This window comes from Dama dama, chromosome 21, assembly GCF_033118175.1.
Source record: "Dama dama isolate Ldn47 chromosome 21, ASM3311817v1, whole genome shotgun sequence".
Taxonomy (NCBI): domain Eukaryota; kingdom Metazoa; phylum Chordata; class Mammalia; order Artiodactyla; family Cervidae; genus Dama; species Dama dama.
The window spans coordinates 31517267-31532436 of record NC_083701.1 but is presented as its reverse complement, the minus strand read 5'-3'; the positions used below and the strand labels follow the sequence as shown (position 1 = coordinate 31532436).

Genomic DNA, 15170 nt, shown 5'->3' with positions numbered 1-15170 from the left:
TGTGGAAAAGCCACTTAATTCTCTGTTGGCAGTGCAGATAAAATAGCATTTGCTCATTGCTCAGAATCATCTCCAATCAAATGAAGTCATCTGGGCTTTGTGCACTTTTGAGAGTTTAAAATTGTCAATCTCCAGGGCTGGGTATCTCAATCCACGGCTGGTGCTAGCTGGCTCAGAGTTATGTACATAACTTAACTTTTGCCTCAAATATTTCTACATTGCTAGAGCAAATTTTTTAAAATTATTTATTATAATTGGAGGCTAATTACTTTACAATATTGTGGTGGGTTTTGCCATACATTGACATGAGTCAGCCACAGGTGTACATGTGTCTCCCCACCCCAAAACCCTCTCCCGCCTGCCTCCCCATTCCATCCCTCTGGGTTGTCCTAGTGCATCGGCTTTGAGTACACTAGGGCAAATTTGACCAGAGTCTTTACTTACAAAATATAGAATAAGTGGAACTTCCCTGGTGGTTCTATGGCTAAGACTGCCCTCCCAATTCAGAAGGCCTGGGGGTTCAGTCCCTGGTCAGAGAACTAGATCCCCCATGCCAGAAAAAAGAGTTCACATACTACAACTAAAAATCCCACATACCACAATGAAGATAGCGTGCAGCCAAATAAATAATTTTTTAAAGAATATAAAATAAGTAACTCTGGAAAACATTGATTTGACTTTCAAGTAAGATGTTTCCAAATATAAAAGTAAAGCAAAAAAGTATAAAGGAAATGACTGATAGCCCTGATTCCATTAAATATAATCAAGGAGTATTTAGGATGGGAAAAATGCCTGTGACATGCTGTTATATCAAAAATAAATAAATAAATAAAAGCCAGCATGGACACATAGCAAAGTAAACCTAAACAAAATGAAAAGACAACCCTCAGAATGGAAGAAAATATTTTCAAATGAAGAGACTAACAAGAATGTAATCTCCAAAATATACAAACAGCTCACAAAATTCAATGTCAACAAACAACCTAATCAAAAAATGGGCTCAAGACCTAAATAGACATTTTTTCTAAAGAAGATATACAGACAGCCAAGAGGCAAAGGAAAAGATGCTCAATGTCACTAATTATCAGAGAAATTCACATTAAATGATGTATCACCTCACACCTGTCGAAACGGCCATCATCAAAACATCTACAGACAATCAAGTCTGGAGATGATATGGATAAAAGGGAACCTTCTTACGTAGTTGGTAGAAATATAAATTGGTACAGTTGCTCTGGAGAACAGTATTGAGGCTCCTTAAAAAAACTAAAAATAGAGCTACCATATGATCCAGCAATCCCACTCCTAGACATATACCCAGATAAAACCATAATTCAAAAAGATACATGTACCCCAGTGCTCATTGCAGCACCATTTACAATAGCCAGGACATGGAAGCAATCTGAATGTCCATCAACACAGGAATGGAAAAAGATGATGTGGTACATATATACAATGGAATATTATTCAGCCATAAAAAGGAATAAAATAATGCCACTCACAGCAACATAGATGGACCTAGAGATTGCCACACTGAGTGAAGAAAGCCAGAAAAGAACAAATATCATTTATATAATATCATTTATATATAATATTGATATATCATTTATATGTGGAATCTAAAAAATAAACCTATTTCTAAGACAGAGTTACAGACATAGAAAACAAACTTATGGTTACCGAGGGGGATTAGAGATGGGGGACTGATAAATTGGGAGATTGGAATTGATGTATACACACTGTAATATATAAACAGGTAACTAATAAGCTACTGTATAGAGCAGGGAACTCTACTCAATACTCTGTAATAACCTATATGGAAATAGAATTTTAGAAAGAGTGGATATGTGTATATGCATTACTGATTAACTGTCGTATAGCAGAAACTAACACAATATTGTAAAGCAACTATACTCCAATAAAAATAAATTTTAAAGAAATTTTTAAATAACTTTTACACTTATTACAAGCTGGAAAAAACAGCATGGACATTATAATTTCCATGTTGTAAAATCTATATTTGAGATGCATATACATGAGAAATATACTAAATACTAAAAAATTATGATTTTTTTTGAATTTTCCATATTTTCTATATTAAACAGAACCCAAAATGACATGTTTTAAACAAACTTAACCCAGTCAAAACTGAAGTGTTTCATTCTCAAACTAAACTCATTTATGTTTGAGTCATATATTCCTGCAGGTATTTCAAAATCGGGCTTCCCTTGTGGCTCAGCTGTTAAAAGAATCTGCCTGCAATGTGGGAGACCTGGGTTCAATTCCTGGGTTGGGAAGATCCCCTGGAGAAGGGAAAGGCTACCCACTTCAGTATTCTGGCCTGGAGAATTTCATGTACTATACAGACCATGGGGTCGCAAAGAGTGGGACATGACTGAGTGACTTTCACTTCATTTTAAAATCAGTGATTGAATTAGATTTAACTCAGTGGCAGACCAAAAATAAAGAAAGCAAGGGTTTGTGAGAAGATGGTCCATGGGGAAATTGGGACAAGAATGCTCTGAAATGGAAAGTTCCTCCAGACTTTGAAGAGGCATAATATAGGTGGATCTAATTTGGTCCTTTAACAGAATGGTAGCCAAAAGCAGGGAGGGAAAGAGAGAGAGAAAAATAAATTTCCTTAATGTCCCAGGTGGATCACGGTATTCTTCTGCTGTTATACAATGTGAAACCTCACATTTTCAGGCCCAGCCTGATTACACTGGAAAACCAACTCCATTTCCACGCTCCTAGCCATCTACAATAGGCACTAAGGATGGCTAATCCTGGTGCCAAAACCTGGCATGTGACTCAGGGTAGTATGTAATTGGTGGTGGTGTTGTTAATGAGTTGCTAAGTCATGTCTGACTCTGCAATCCCATGGACTGTAACATGCCAGGCTCCTCTGTCCATGGGATTCTCCAGGCAAGAATACTGGAGTGGGTAGCCATGGCCTTTTCCAGGGGATCTTCCCAACCCAGGGATCGAACCTGTATCTCTTATGTCTCCTGAATTGGCAGGCAGGTTCTTTATACCATTAGAAGGAAGCCCCTCATTATGTCTTACTGGAAATTAAAGGTAAAACCACTATAAACCTTCAAATGTAGCTGTGAAACTCAAAGTTTTTGTTAAGAAATGTATCACTAAAAATAATTAGCCTCCAACTAATAAAAAATAAAAATAAAAAATAAATAAATAAAATAAAAAATAAAAATAGAATAAACCTTTTAAGGAAGAGAATTTAAGTTTTTGTATAAAATACACCAAAGGTTGGGGGATAAATAAGTAATTGAGAGGGTTACTAACTCCAGACCAAACTTCTAATAAGTTCAGTTGAGTAAGCAAATAAGTCTTTGTTCTTAATGGTATAATTAAAAAAAAACAGTTTATAGGTCTGCATTTGTAAAAATTCTCTGATTTTGTCCACTACCATCCCATTTAATTGCAATATTTTAATTTTTTCTGCCAGTCTTTTAGTACCTTTAACTGCTTATATTCTCCTATCCTTCTCACCCTCCCCAGTCTTCTCTTTAATCCTCTGCATCCTCCAACCAAGCTCTTTCTTCCTTTTAATTCAATTTATAATGTCTTATACATAGCAGGCTCTATATTAATGTTTGTTCGCTTTAATTAAACTGGAAGCCATTGCATCCATCATGCTCCACTATTCAACATTTGAGAATGCTTTGGGCACTGTTTGTTTATACAGGCAGTCTCCACTTTTCTGGCACAGAAATGTATGACTGCAGAAGTGACCATGCAAACTGAAGCCATAAAAATCTATCTTGATAACTAATGGGGAAAATTAAGTTTGTCCTATGATCTTTATGTATTTTTATCAAAAGATTAAAGACTTTCTTACTCTGTTGTAAGCATGTAAGAGAATGACCAAAAATAGAGAAACACTTATTACACTGTAATTTAAAACATTAAAGATACTGATAATTAAATGTCTTATTTCTTTGTAAAAATCTTTATCACAGGTTGTTTGGATAGTGCTTCTCATTATAAAACTTACAACATGAGGTGAGCATCATTTTTTAACACTCTGGCAAATTGTAATACTCCTTTCTTAGTTTTGATCAGATTCCAGCATTTTTTTCCTTTCCTTGTGCTTTCAATATCAAAAAATATCTGGAAGAGTTGCTTTAAAGTGAAATGTTGACAGTGTCTTTTTTTCTGGAACACCTTCCTCCTTTCCATTACAACCATTTCCCTCATTTCTATCAGTGAGTTTGTCTTCACTTAGTTCCTCGGGCTACCTAAGGCAGTGTCCATATTCCTGTGGCCAGCTATTTCTACTATAACTCCATTTACGTTTGATTCAAATTTCCCTTCTGCATTATCTGCACTATTGCTTCACTTTAAGCCTTGTTGGCCAAGTCTCTCTTACCATATCCATTTTTGCAAAATGCCACATGAGTTTTTTCACCGGAAGACAAGGGAGAAACACAGCTACACACTTTGCTGTCTGTGTGTGAACTGAGGAAACACACGCACAGTGGCCGATCACACACCTACAGACTTTTAAACAAGTGGAAAAATTTGGCACAGGTCTTGATGCACAGCTATAATTTACATAGCGGTTTGTAGAGTTAAGACCTAGCACTAGTAACAAATTTGAACTGTACTTGGAGGACTGCTATTATTTAACTAAACCATGGTTTCTGAAATTTGTGTATATCAGAGCTATGCAAAGTGAAGATGCCTATACTTTCTTTTTGTAGGTTAATGATTCTTACATAGTATATTTTAACAATGCCACCAAGTCAGCCCTGGCCTCTATTAAATACAACCAACCATTGCTATTAGGCTATCTCAGTACAAAATTTCTAGAACTGTGAAGTGGTTTTATTTAAGGAAAAAGTAGTGTGAATATGCAGCTAAGGTAATACAAATTATTTCAAATGTTTATCTATATCTCTTAATAGAAAATATTGATTAATAGATAACATTTTTCAATAGTCACCTGCCCTGTTAGACTGGCCAGTCTCTGAGAGGTTCTCAGTATAAATTAATTAAGTATAAAAATAACTAGATTTGCATATGATTTTCCAATTCTCCATCCTTCATTCACAGAGCCTTTGTTCATGTTGCTTCCAAGCTATTATTTAGTTACCATATTGTATTTAAGGAGCTTCTCACAGTGCGACATTGAATACATTATTCATTAAGCTCCCTTTTTAAAAATCTCCCTGGGAACTCTCTCCTGCTCTAATTCATTCTCCAATTATTGCATCATAAATAACTCCTCTGTGTCAAGATGCACCCTCTTTGGTGCTCCAACTCTTTTCTACCATAAATAGTTTTACTCCACTCCAGTCTAGGTGAGAACCTTCTTCAACTTGACTGGTGACTGTGCTGTTCCTTTGACCTCAGTTATAACAGCTAGTTCTCCCAGCATGCACTTCACTCAATATGTGCTTGTTATTTTTAGGTCTTCTGTAGTGATTCTAGAAGAAAAATAATGGAAAAAAATTTAAAACTGCCTTTTTAAAAGCCAACACCACTGATCCTAAAAACAGTGTCACGTTCCAGGTTGCCATAGAGTTCTAAGAAAGCAACATCCAATCAAATAAATCCAAAAACAATGAAAAGGGGGAAACTCTTGGGCCTAACCTTCTCTTACCACACAAAGACCTTCATAATTGCAAAATTTTTTCTATGAATTTAACTAAAGTTTATTTGGTGAATTCTGGTATATATGTTCAGTTCCGTCACTCAGTTGTGTCTGACTTTTTGTGACCCCACGGACTGCAGCCAGGCTTCCCTGTCCATCACCAACTCCCGGAGCTTGCTCAAACTCATGTCCATCAAGTCGGTGATGCCATCCAACCATCTCATCCTCTGCTGTCCCCTTCTCCTCCTGTCTTCCATCTTGCCCAGCGTCAGGGTCTTTTCCAATGAATCGGTTCTTCCCATCAGGTGGCCAAAGTATTGGAGCTTCAGCTTCAGCATCAGTCCTTCCAATGGATATTCAGGACTGATTTCCTGAATTCTGATTCTGATTCTGGTAAATGACATGCATCTATTTATGCGGAAGCCAAAATAGTGTTGGTAGGTACCAAATAGATTCATTCTTTGTCTCTCTTCATTAAGTTCAGAAATTCCATAACCCTATACCAACATATCACTTTCCTAGCAGAATGTTACACTCAAAACTGTGCCTTTTAACTTAAAATCCATCTCAGCAAAGTATTTTGAAGTGAATTGATGGAGGTGAGTGTAGTACCTAAAGACTGCCACAATGAGGCGTGTGGAACATGGTTTTGTGACTGGCTTTCAGGTCATGACTACTTAAATCTCCCTTGTAAGCAACAATAGTAGTCAAGAAATTAAACCTGGAAAACCAAGATGGAACTCGATTAATAGGTATCTCCTTTCCTGTGTGTATGGATGGTGGGAATTGATTGCTAAAACAAGTCCCACGTGTTAGAAGGAAAGCACCCCATGTTCTTTATGGTTATCATATGTTAGAGTATGATAGACAGTCACATGATCATCTTTTAAGTATGATAGTATGATCATGTTAGAGTATGATAGAATGTCACATGATCATATTTTTTTCCTAGAAACTTCACCTAAACCATACAAGAAACCATCTACAGGCATTATTTAAAGCACTGAAGAAAGAGGTTTCTGAATTGTCCTATTCAGCACTGAACAATCATCACACTGTGATCATTCTCATTTTGTCTGACCAGATGGAGAATGGCTGCAATTCTTAGAGTTATAAAAATCACAAATATAGCATATGCAAAACAATGACACCCCATTTATTTGTCAGAGGAAGAACATGTTCCGGCACATCTCAAATACTAAATCCACTCCAGAAAAGAATGCTAGAAAACGGCTTCCTTAGTTAATACATTATTTGGAAATGAAGAAATTTAAAACAAAGTCATGTTAATGGCCTCAAAATATATAAAAACACTTGACAGTTATAATAACAAGTGATAAATCATCTTAAAATGAGGTTTTAGAAGTGGAATAATTTCAAACTCAATTCTATGTGGCCACCATCACCTTGATACCAAAACCAGACAAAATTACCAAAAAAGAAAATTACTGGCCAGTATCACTGATGAACATAGACACAAAAGTACTCAACAAAACACTAGCAAACCAAATCCAACAATATGTTAAAAAGATCATACACTGAGATCAATTGGGATTTATCCCAGGGATGCAAGGATTCAGTATATGCAAATCAATCAATATTATTGATTACACCATATTAACAAATTAAAGAATAAAAACCATATGATCATCTCAAAGGAGCAGAAAAAGCTTTTGACAAAATTCAACAAGCATTTATGATAAAAGCTCTCCAGAAAGTGGGCCTAAAGGGAACCTACACCAGCAAAATAAAAGCCATATATGACAAACTCACAGCAAACCTTATTCTCAATGGTGAAAAGCTGAAAACATTTGCTCTAAGATCAGCAACAAGCAAGGAGCTCCACTCTTACTTTTACTCAACATAGTCCTGGAAGTTCTTGCCATGACAAGGAAAGAAAAAATAAATAATAGGAATCCAAAGTGGAAAGAAGAAGACGTTATCTTTGCAGATAGCATGATATTATACGGAGGAAATCCTAACGATGCCATCAGAAAACTACTAGGGCTAGTGAATGAATTTAGTAAAGTATCAGGACACAAAATTAATATACAGAAAAATCTTGCATTCTTATACACTGCCAATGAAAGATCAGAAAGAGAAATTCAGGAAACAATCCCATTTACCATTGCAACAAAAATAATAAAATACCTAGGAATAAACCTACCTAAGGAGGCAAAAGACCTGTACATAGCAAACTGTAAGACACTGATGAAAGAAATCAAAGATGACATGAACAGATGGAGAAATAGGCCATGTTCTTGGAGTGGAAGAATACTGTAAAAATGACCACTACCCAAAGCTATTTACAGATTCAATGCAATCCCTATCAAACAACCAATGGCATTTTTCACAGAACTAAAACCAAAAAATTTACAATTTGCATGGAAACACAGAAGTCTCCAAATAGCCAAACGAGTCTTAAGACAAATGGAGCTGGAGAAATCAGGCTCCCTGACTTCAGACTATACTACAAAGCTACAGTAGTCAAGAGAGTACAGTACTGGCACAAAAATAGAAATATAGATCAATACAACATGATAGAAAGCCCAGAGATAAACTCACACACCTGTGGCCACCTGATCTAAGACAAAGGAGGCAAGAGTGTACCTGGGAGAAAACACAACGACTTCAATAAGTGGTGCTGGGGAAACTGGAAAGCTACATGTCAGAGAACGAACTCAGAACATTCCCTACCACCATGTTGTTTTCTGTTTCAGTCCCTCAGTCGTGTCTGACTCTTTTGTGACCCCATGGACTGTAGCATGCCAGGTTCCTCTGTCCATGGGATTTCCCAGGCAAGAATGTTGGAGTGGGTTGCCATTTCCTTCTCCAGGGAATCTTCCCAGCCCAAAGATCACATGCACAACTCCTACTTGGCAGGTAACTTCTTTATCACTGAGCCACATGAAATGCCTCCCCAATACCATACATAGAAATAAATTCAAAATGGATTAAAGCCTTGAATTTAAGGCCAGATGCTATAAAACCCATAGAGGAAAACATAGGCAGAACACTTTTTGACATAAATCACAGCAAGATCTTTTTTGACCCACCTCCTAGAGTAATAAAAACAGAAATTAATGAATGGGACCTAATTAAATTTAAAAGGTTTTGCACAGCAAAGGAAACCATAAACAAGATGAAAATACAACCCTCAGAATGGGAGAAAATATTTGCAAACAAATGACAAAGGATTAATTTCATAAATATACAAGCAGTTCATGCAACTCAATATCAAAAAAACAACCCAAATGAAAGATGGGCAAAAGATCTAGATATATATTTCTCCAAAGACATAAAGATGGTCAACAAACACAGCAAAAGATTCTCAACATCACTAATTATCAGAGAAATGCAAATCAAAACTACAATGAGGTATCACCTCACACTGGTCAGAATGGCCAAAATAAAAAAATCTACAAACAATAAATGCAGGAGAGGGTATGGGGAAAAGTGTTGGTGGGAGTATAAATTGATGCAGTCATTATGGAAAACAATATGAAGTTTTGTCAAAAAAAATAAAAATAGAACTACCATTTGACCCAGCAATCCCACTCCTGGGCATACACCCAAAGAAAACCATAATTCAAGAAGATAGACAAGCTCTCATGTTCACTGCAACATTACTTACAATAACTAGGACATGGAAGCAACATAAATGTCCATCATCAGAGGAATGGATAAAGAAGATATAGTACACATATACTATGGAATATTACTCAGCCATAAAAAGGAACATAATTGGTCATTTGTAGAGACATGGATAGACCTAGAGAATGTCATGAAGAGAGAAATCAGAAAGAGAAAAACAAATATTGTATATTAGCACATATCTGTGGAATCTAGAAAAATGCTATAGATGATCAATCCCATTTGCAAAGTACAAATAAAGACAGATGTAGACACCAAATGTATGGCTACCAAGGGAAAGGCAGGGGGAGGAATGAGCAGACTGGGATTGACACATATACACTATTGATACCATGTATAAAATAGATAACTAATGAGAACTTGTTGTAGAGCACAGGGAACTCTAGTTAATGTACTGAGGTGACCTGAATTGGAAGGAAGTCCAGAGGGACAGGATATATGTATATGTGTGGCTGATTCATTTTGCTGGGCAGTAGAGCCTAATATAACATTGTATACTCTGATAAAAATTAATCTAAAAAATAAAATAATTGAGTTTTTAAACACAATTCAGTGATTAAGACAGCACACAGGCAAAAATTTTAGTAAGAATATAGCTGATAAAAACAGTGTAATTAATAAGTGTAATCTAATAAACACATATAGAACACATACCCAGTGACTCGAGAATGCATATTGTTTTCAAGCACCATTGAAACATTTGCAAAAATTGACTATATACTAGGCCAAAAGCAAGGTTCAAGAGATACCAAAGAATCTATATCATATAGATCATCTCCTCTGGCTATAATGCAGTTGTTAGAAATTATTTATAAAAATATGACTTTAAAAAAGCTCACCTAAAAAAGATGGTTAATTTACATGATTTAAAATATACATTTACAAATAACTCATAGTTTAAAGAAATCAATTAAATTTTTTAAGATTTACGACTGAATGGAAGCAAAACTATTAAATACCAAAACATATAAAATGTAGCTAATATACTAGTGAAGAGGAATTTATAATTTTAAATAAATATGTTAGGAAAAGAATAAAGATGCCCAAGTTAATAAGCTAAGCTTTCAACTCTTAAGCAATTAGAAAAAGAGTCAATGAAAGAAGGAAAGAATAAAGAGCAGAAACCAATGAAACAAAAATTAAAGATACATCTTCCCTACTATATCTTTATTTTGCATTTAATTCCTTTCTGCTGTAGGCCTAGATGGTTTACTTCCTAAATAATAGAGTAATAACTCTGATACCAAAACAAGAAAGAAAAGTAAGTCTATCTCACTCAAAAATATAGATGTAAATATTAGCAACCTAAATCCAGCCAACATAACATCAGTGTATATCATAACCTAGTGGGCTTATCCCAGAAATCCAGGGGTGATTTAATGTTAGAAAGTTACTTATTGAAATTGACCATAACAACATGATTATGTTACTATATGAAGAAAGATTATTTGTTAAAATTCAATATCAATTAATGGCAAAAAAAATCAACCTAATATAGAACAGAACATTTGTCATGTACTCAACCTCAGTTTCAAAATTAACATAAATGGAGAAGAGTCAATAAGAGCCAAGATAATTTTGAAATGGAACTGAATGTGGGAGACATTCAATGAGATTCAGCAGATTCTAGGTGAACCATGATGTGGTTTTGGTGAAAGATATAAACCAAAATGCATTAGAACAATTCTTCCCTTGAAAGAAAACTTGATACTCAACAGAGGTGACATACTAACTCACTGGGGAAAAGACAACTCATCCAAATGAGTACAGGAGAGCCACCGGCCTTCCATAATGGAAACATTAATTAATCAATCTCAACTGAACCTCGTGTAAAAAATCATTTCTAGCAGTTTTAAGGTCTTTTAAAAGAAACTTTAAAATAGATATTTGAAGAAAATACACAGTAATAGCTTTATAATCTTAAAACAGATGGGTTCTTAAGTAACGCATATATATTTAATGGTAATAAAATTGAAAACTTATATATAATAAAGACATGAACATACGAATCAATAAGCCACAAGAAAGGAAGATGATCATGACACACATAACCAAATGAAGATTAATATTCAGAATATAAGAATGAGATTTTAATAGAAAAACAGGCAATAATATGAGTGAACAATTCCTAGAATGGCCTATCATTATATAAATGCTGTTCAATATAAATTGTAATCAGGGAAATATAAAGTAAAACAACAAAACATATTTTCATACCCATTAACTTTTTTTCATTGAAAGCTTAACAAAACCAAGGGTTGGCAAGTTGTAGAGCAATGGGAATTCTCATTACTGATAATGAAAATATTTACTGATTTAGACAGAAGATGGCAACATTTAGTAAAGTGCAAGGCACAGAAATCCATGACCCAGCATGTTGTTCCTAGATTTATATCATAAAGAAACTTTCACACATGTCTAGGAAAAATGTTTAGGAACGTTCACTGCCAATCTTGAAACACTGAAATATCAGAAACGACATAACCGTCCATCAACAAAATAAGGGATAGATACAGTGTGCATTTACCTATAATGGAATTCCATATAATAGTTAAAAATGAATAAACCATCAACTTAATAAGTGTCAAAATATAATATTGGAGAGAAAAGCAAACTGAAGATTGGCATATCATGATTTCATTTGCTTGAAATTTTAAAGCATGCACATACTATATATTGTTCACGAATCCACATGTATGTACTAAATTAGAAAATCATGCACGGAAATGATAATGGCAAATTGAGGATACTTACTGAAGGAGGAGAGGCAAATGGGATCTGAGAGTGATAAAAAAAAAAAAGGGGAGCTCTAGTTTTACCTATAATGTCTTGCTTTTCTTTTCAAAAGATTTGATAAATACAAGATGTAGTGGATGTAATTTCTTCTCTGTATTTTTTCTATTTGCTTAAAATATATTGTGATTTTTTAGAAGGAAGTTAGTAAAATTTTCTCCAATACAAAAGTATGGCAGTCAGTTGCATTAGAGGACAAGGCAGAATAAAATGAGAAAGTCCACATGCAAGTCTCCAGCATAATCTAGTGCTTAATGTGCTAACATGTAACACATTTTCTGTGCTTGGAAGAGGTGAGACTTCCCCAGTTTGGACTGAGAGGAATGAGCCATGGATCCCAGTGCTATGAGAGAAGGGAGAGAAATTACAACTTTTTCCTATCCCTTCATTCCTGCCTTGCTGCTCCAAATTCCTTTCCTTCCATCTCTTCTTCACCTCTAGAGTGGCATGGAAAACCACAACCCTCTAACGTTAAGGGAGAAAATTAGCTAATCATATGACTGTCTCTGCCATCCCACCAGCAGACTTCCTCCAAGCTTTGGGGGACCTCCTTTTATTAGAGGAAAACAAAATTCCACGGTATGTACAACTGATCAAATACCAGGAACTTTCCTCTAGTTTGAGACATTGGACTATTAATAGAAATTCAAGCACACACGAAAGTTCTACCACAGTTATTTGGCCAGCAAATTATTGAGTCTTAAAGGAGAACAAAAGAGAATTGTATTAACAATGTTTATCAACTTGTATTAATTTATAAGTACTTAAATTATATTTAATAAAATAGTATTTAACTCATTTCTTATGTTCTTGAATATATTCCTATATTTTCAGTATTATTTCTAATATAGTGATACTTTCTCATAATAGATTGCATTATTGGATTGCAGCTTTCTATCAACAGAATTCTCACTGTATAAATACAGAATGCTGCTTATGATTGGTTCAGAAATTCTACATACCTGGATGTAAAGGAAAATTGAAACTTTTAAGTATTAAATTTTCCAAAGCAAGATATAATTTAAGAATTACTTGATTTTGAATTGTTTTAATATGGTAAAATTCTAACAATCCAAATGGATATAAAATGAGGGGTGGTACTCTTTCCCATACATTGTCCCCCAGGCCCCCTCCCCCAAAGCAGCCATTATTACAAATATTCCAAATGTTTGTGTAAGGTACTTTATAAATGGACAAACATGTTTCAAAAAGGACTTATTTAAAAAGTCCGAAAAAAAAATAAATAAATAAAAATAGAAAGTCCTTTCCATAAGAAGGGTATTTCAAAATGTTTATATTCTTAATTTGACTTAGTATATTTAATGCTTTTCTATTTGAGGCCAAATAGTACAGAATCTTCAAGCCTGGCATCAGTCACACAGAAGCAAGATTTCAAAGGAACCATGATAAAGGTGACACAATAAATAATTGTCCATTAAACTCTTTGTAGAAAAGTCAGGAAAGAACAGAGTGCCAATGCAGTAAGTTTCAAAACTTGAGTCTGCTACCAATTACACATAAACAATTAAGTGACACATATGACTATCCTGTGTTGTGATGTATCATGTAAGAATATCAAAATATTTAGGAAATTGTTGGGTCCACAACTGAATGGAATCTTAAAAAGAACTAAAAATACAAAATCATATCTAAATTGCTGCTTTCTTAACCATCCTAAACTTTAGCCAGATCTGAAATATTGCAAGAGGCTGCCCAATTAATCTGTTTCGCATCCTTGCTAAAATGTTATCAGAAGTAGTTTGAGACAGAAGTCTCAAGAGAGAACATGTGATGTCAAATTATAGCTCATATTAACTTATTACTTTTCAACTCAATATATTTAGTATTTCCCATAGGTATAAAATATTTCTCATATTTTTTTTTGAAATTTTTATTTGGGATTGATTTGTAAGAAACATGTCACCTCTGTCTTTTAGGCTCTTCTAACATATAGGAGTGACCCAACCATGAGAAAAATGTTGAATCATCTGTATTTCTATATCATGCCTGTGTTTAACGTTGATGGATACCATTTTAGCTGGACCAATGTAAGTCACTTGCCTATCCAACTGAAAAAACTATGGAAAATTGTCCTAAAGTAGGAAGGATGTTTGGTGGGCTGCCAGCCTAGTACTTCCAGAGCTATGAAAGATTTCCACTCCCTTCCCCAGCACAGCATCAACCTTCTGATTTGGTTTATATATGTTTGTCTTTTGCATAAGATTTCATGTTTAAAAAAAGATGTCTCCTTCCAAATAAATTATGAAAAATCACTTATCTAGTCCAGCTTATTCAATTTTGCCTGTGAAGAAATGAGGCCAAGAGAAACTAAGAGAGAAGTCTGTGACAGGAATTGGAGCATGCACCTGGGTCTCCAATGCTCATCTTGTCCTTTTCTCACTCCATGGACTTGTTTATTCCTGGAGGAAATCCCTTGCCCCTCACTGCTGTGATTCATTCACTGAAGAACTACTAAAATGCATGGGGATAACCTCTTAAGTGTTTATTCTGCACCTCTTTTCTTTTAATTACATCTAGGATCGATTTTGGAGAAAAACAAGGTCAAGGAACTCAAGGTTTCGCTGCCGTGGAGTGGATGCCAATCGAAACTGGAGAGTAAAATGGTGCGGTATGTTGGGGACTAATTGGGATCCGGATTCAGAGGTATCCATTAGGGTTCTGATGTAACATTGATGTCTTTGTGTATGTGAAAACCTCCTATGTTATGCACTGTAGCTGTAATTCACAAAAGAAAATGAAAGCATTTTCATAAAGGATTCAAATCTGGCAACTTCATCCTGAAAATTGAAAATTTAAACACAGACTTAAAAGCAGAAAACAGGAATATTTGTCATTCAGAAACTGAAACAGGAAATGTGGCTTGTGGTATAAACCTAGTCAATGTAATTTATCCTTTCACTGAGAGTAATGCTGATCCTGTCTTCATCTGTCTATGGTGATCACAGCTGCCAAATCCTTGTCTAGAATCTACCAACCTGCCAATCATACACTGATTGGGCACTCATTTGGCAAATATATTTCCACTACATTCCATGTTTCATGACAGCAACCTTTTAAATAAGAAGAGGATGTCATTTTAAGA

The 15170-nt window shown here is 34.9% G+C and overlaps 1 protein-coding gene across 1 annotated transcript in view; it reads left to right on the top strand.

Moving 5' to 3' along the window:
* Positions 1-15170, top strand: part of CPA6 (carboxypeptidase A6) — a 266594-nt gene that overhangs the window by 213130 nt on the left and 38294 nt on the right. The window contains exons 7-8 of the mRNA XM_061122831.1: positions 14005-14115; positions 14606-14696. Coding sequence (XP_060978814.1) covers positions 14005-14115; positions 14606-14696 — 202 coding nt within the window. The remainder of the gene's footprint in view (positions 1-14004; positions 14116-14605; positions 14697-15170) is intronic.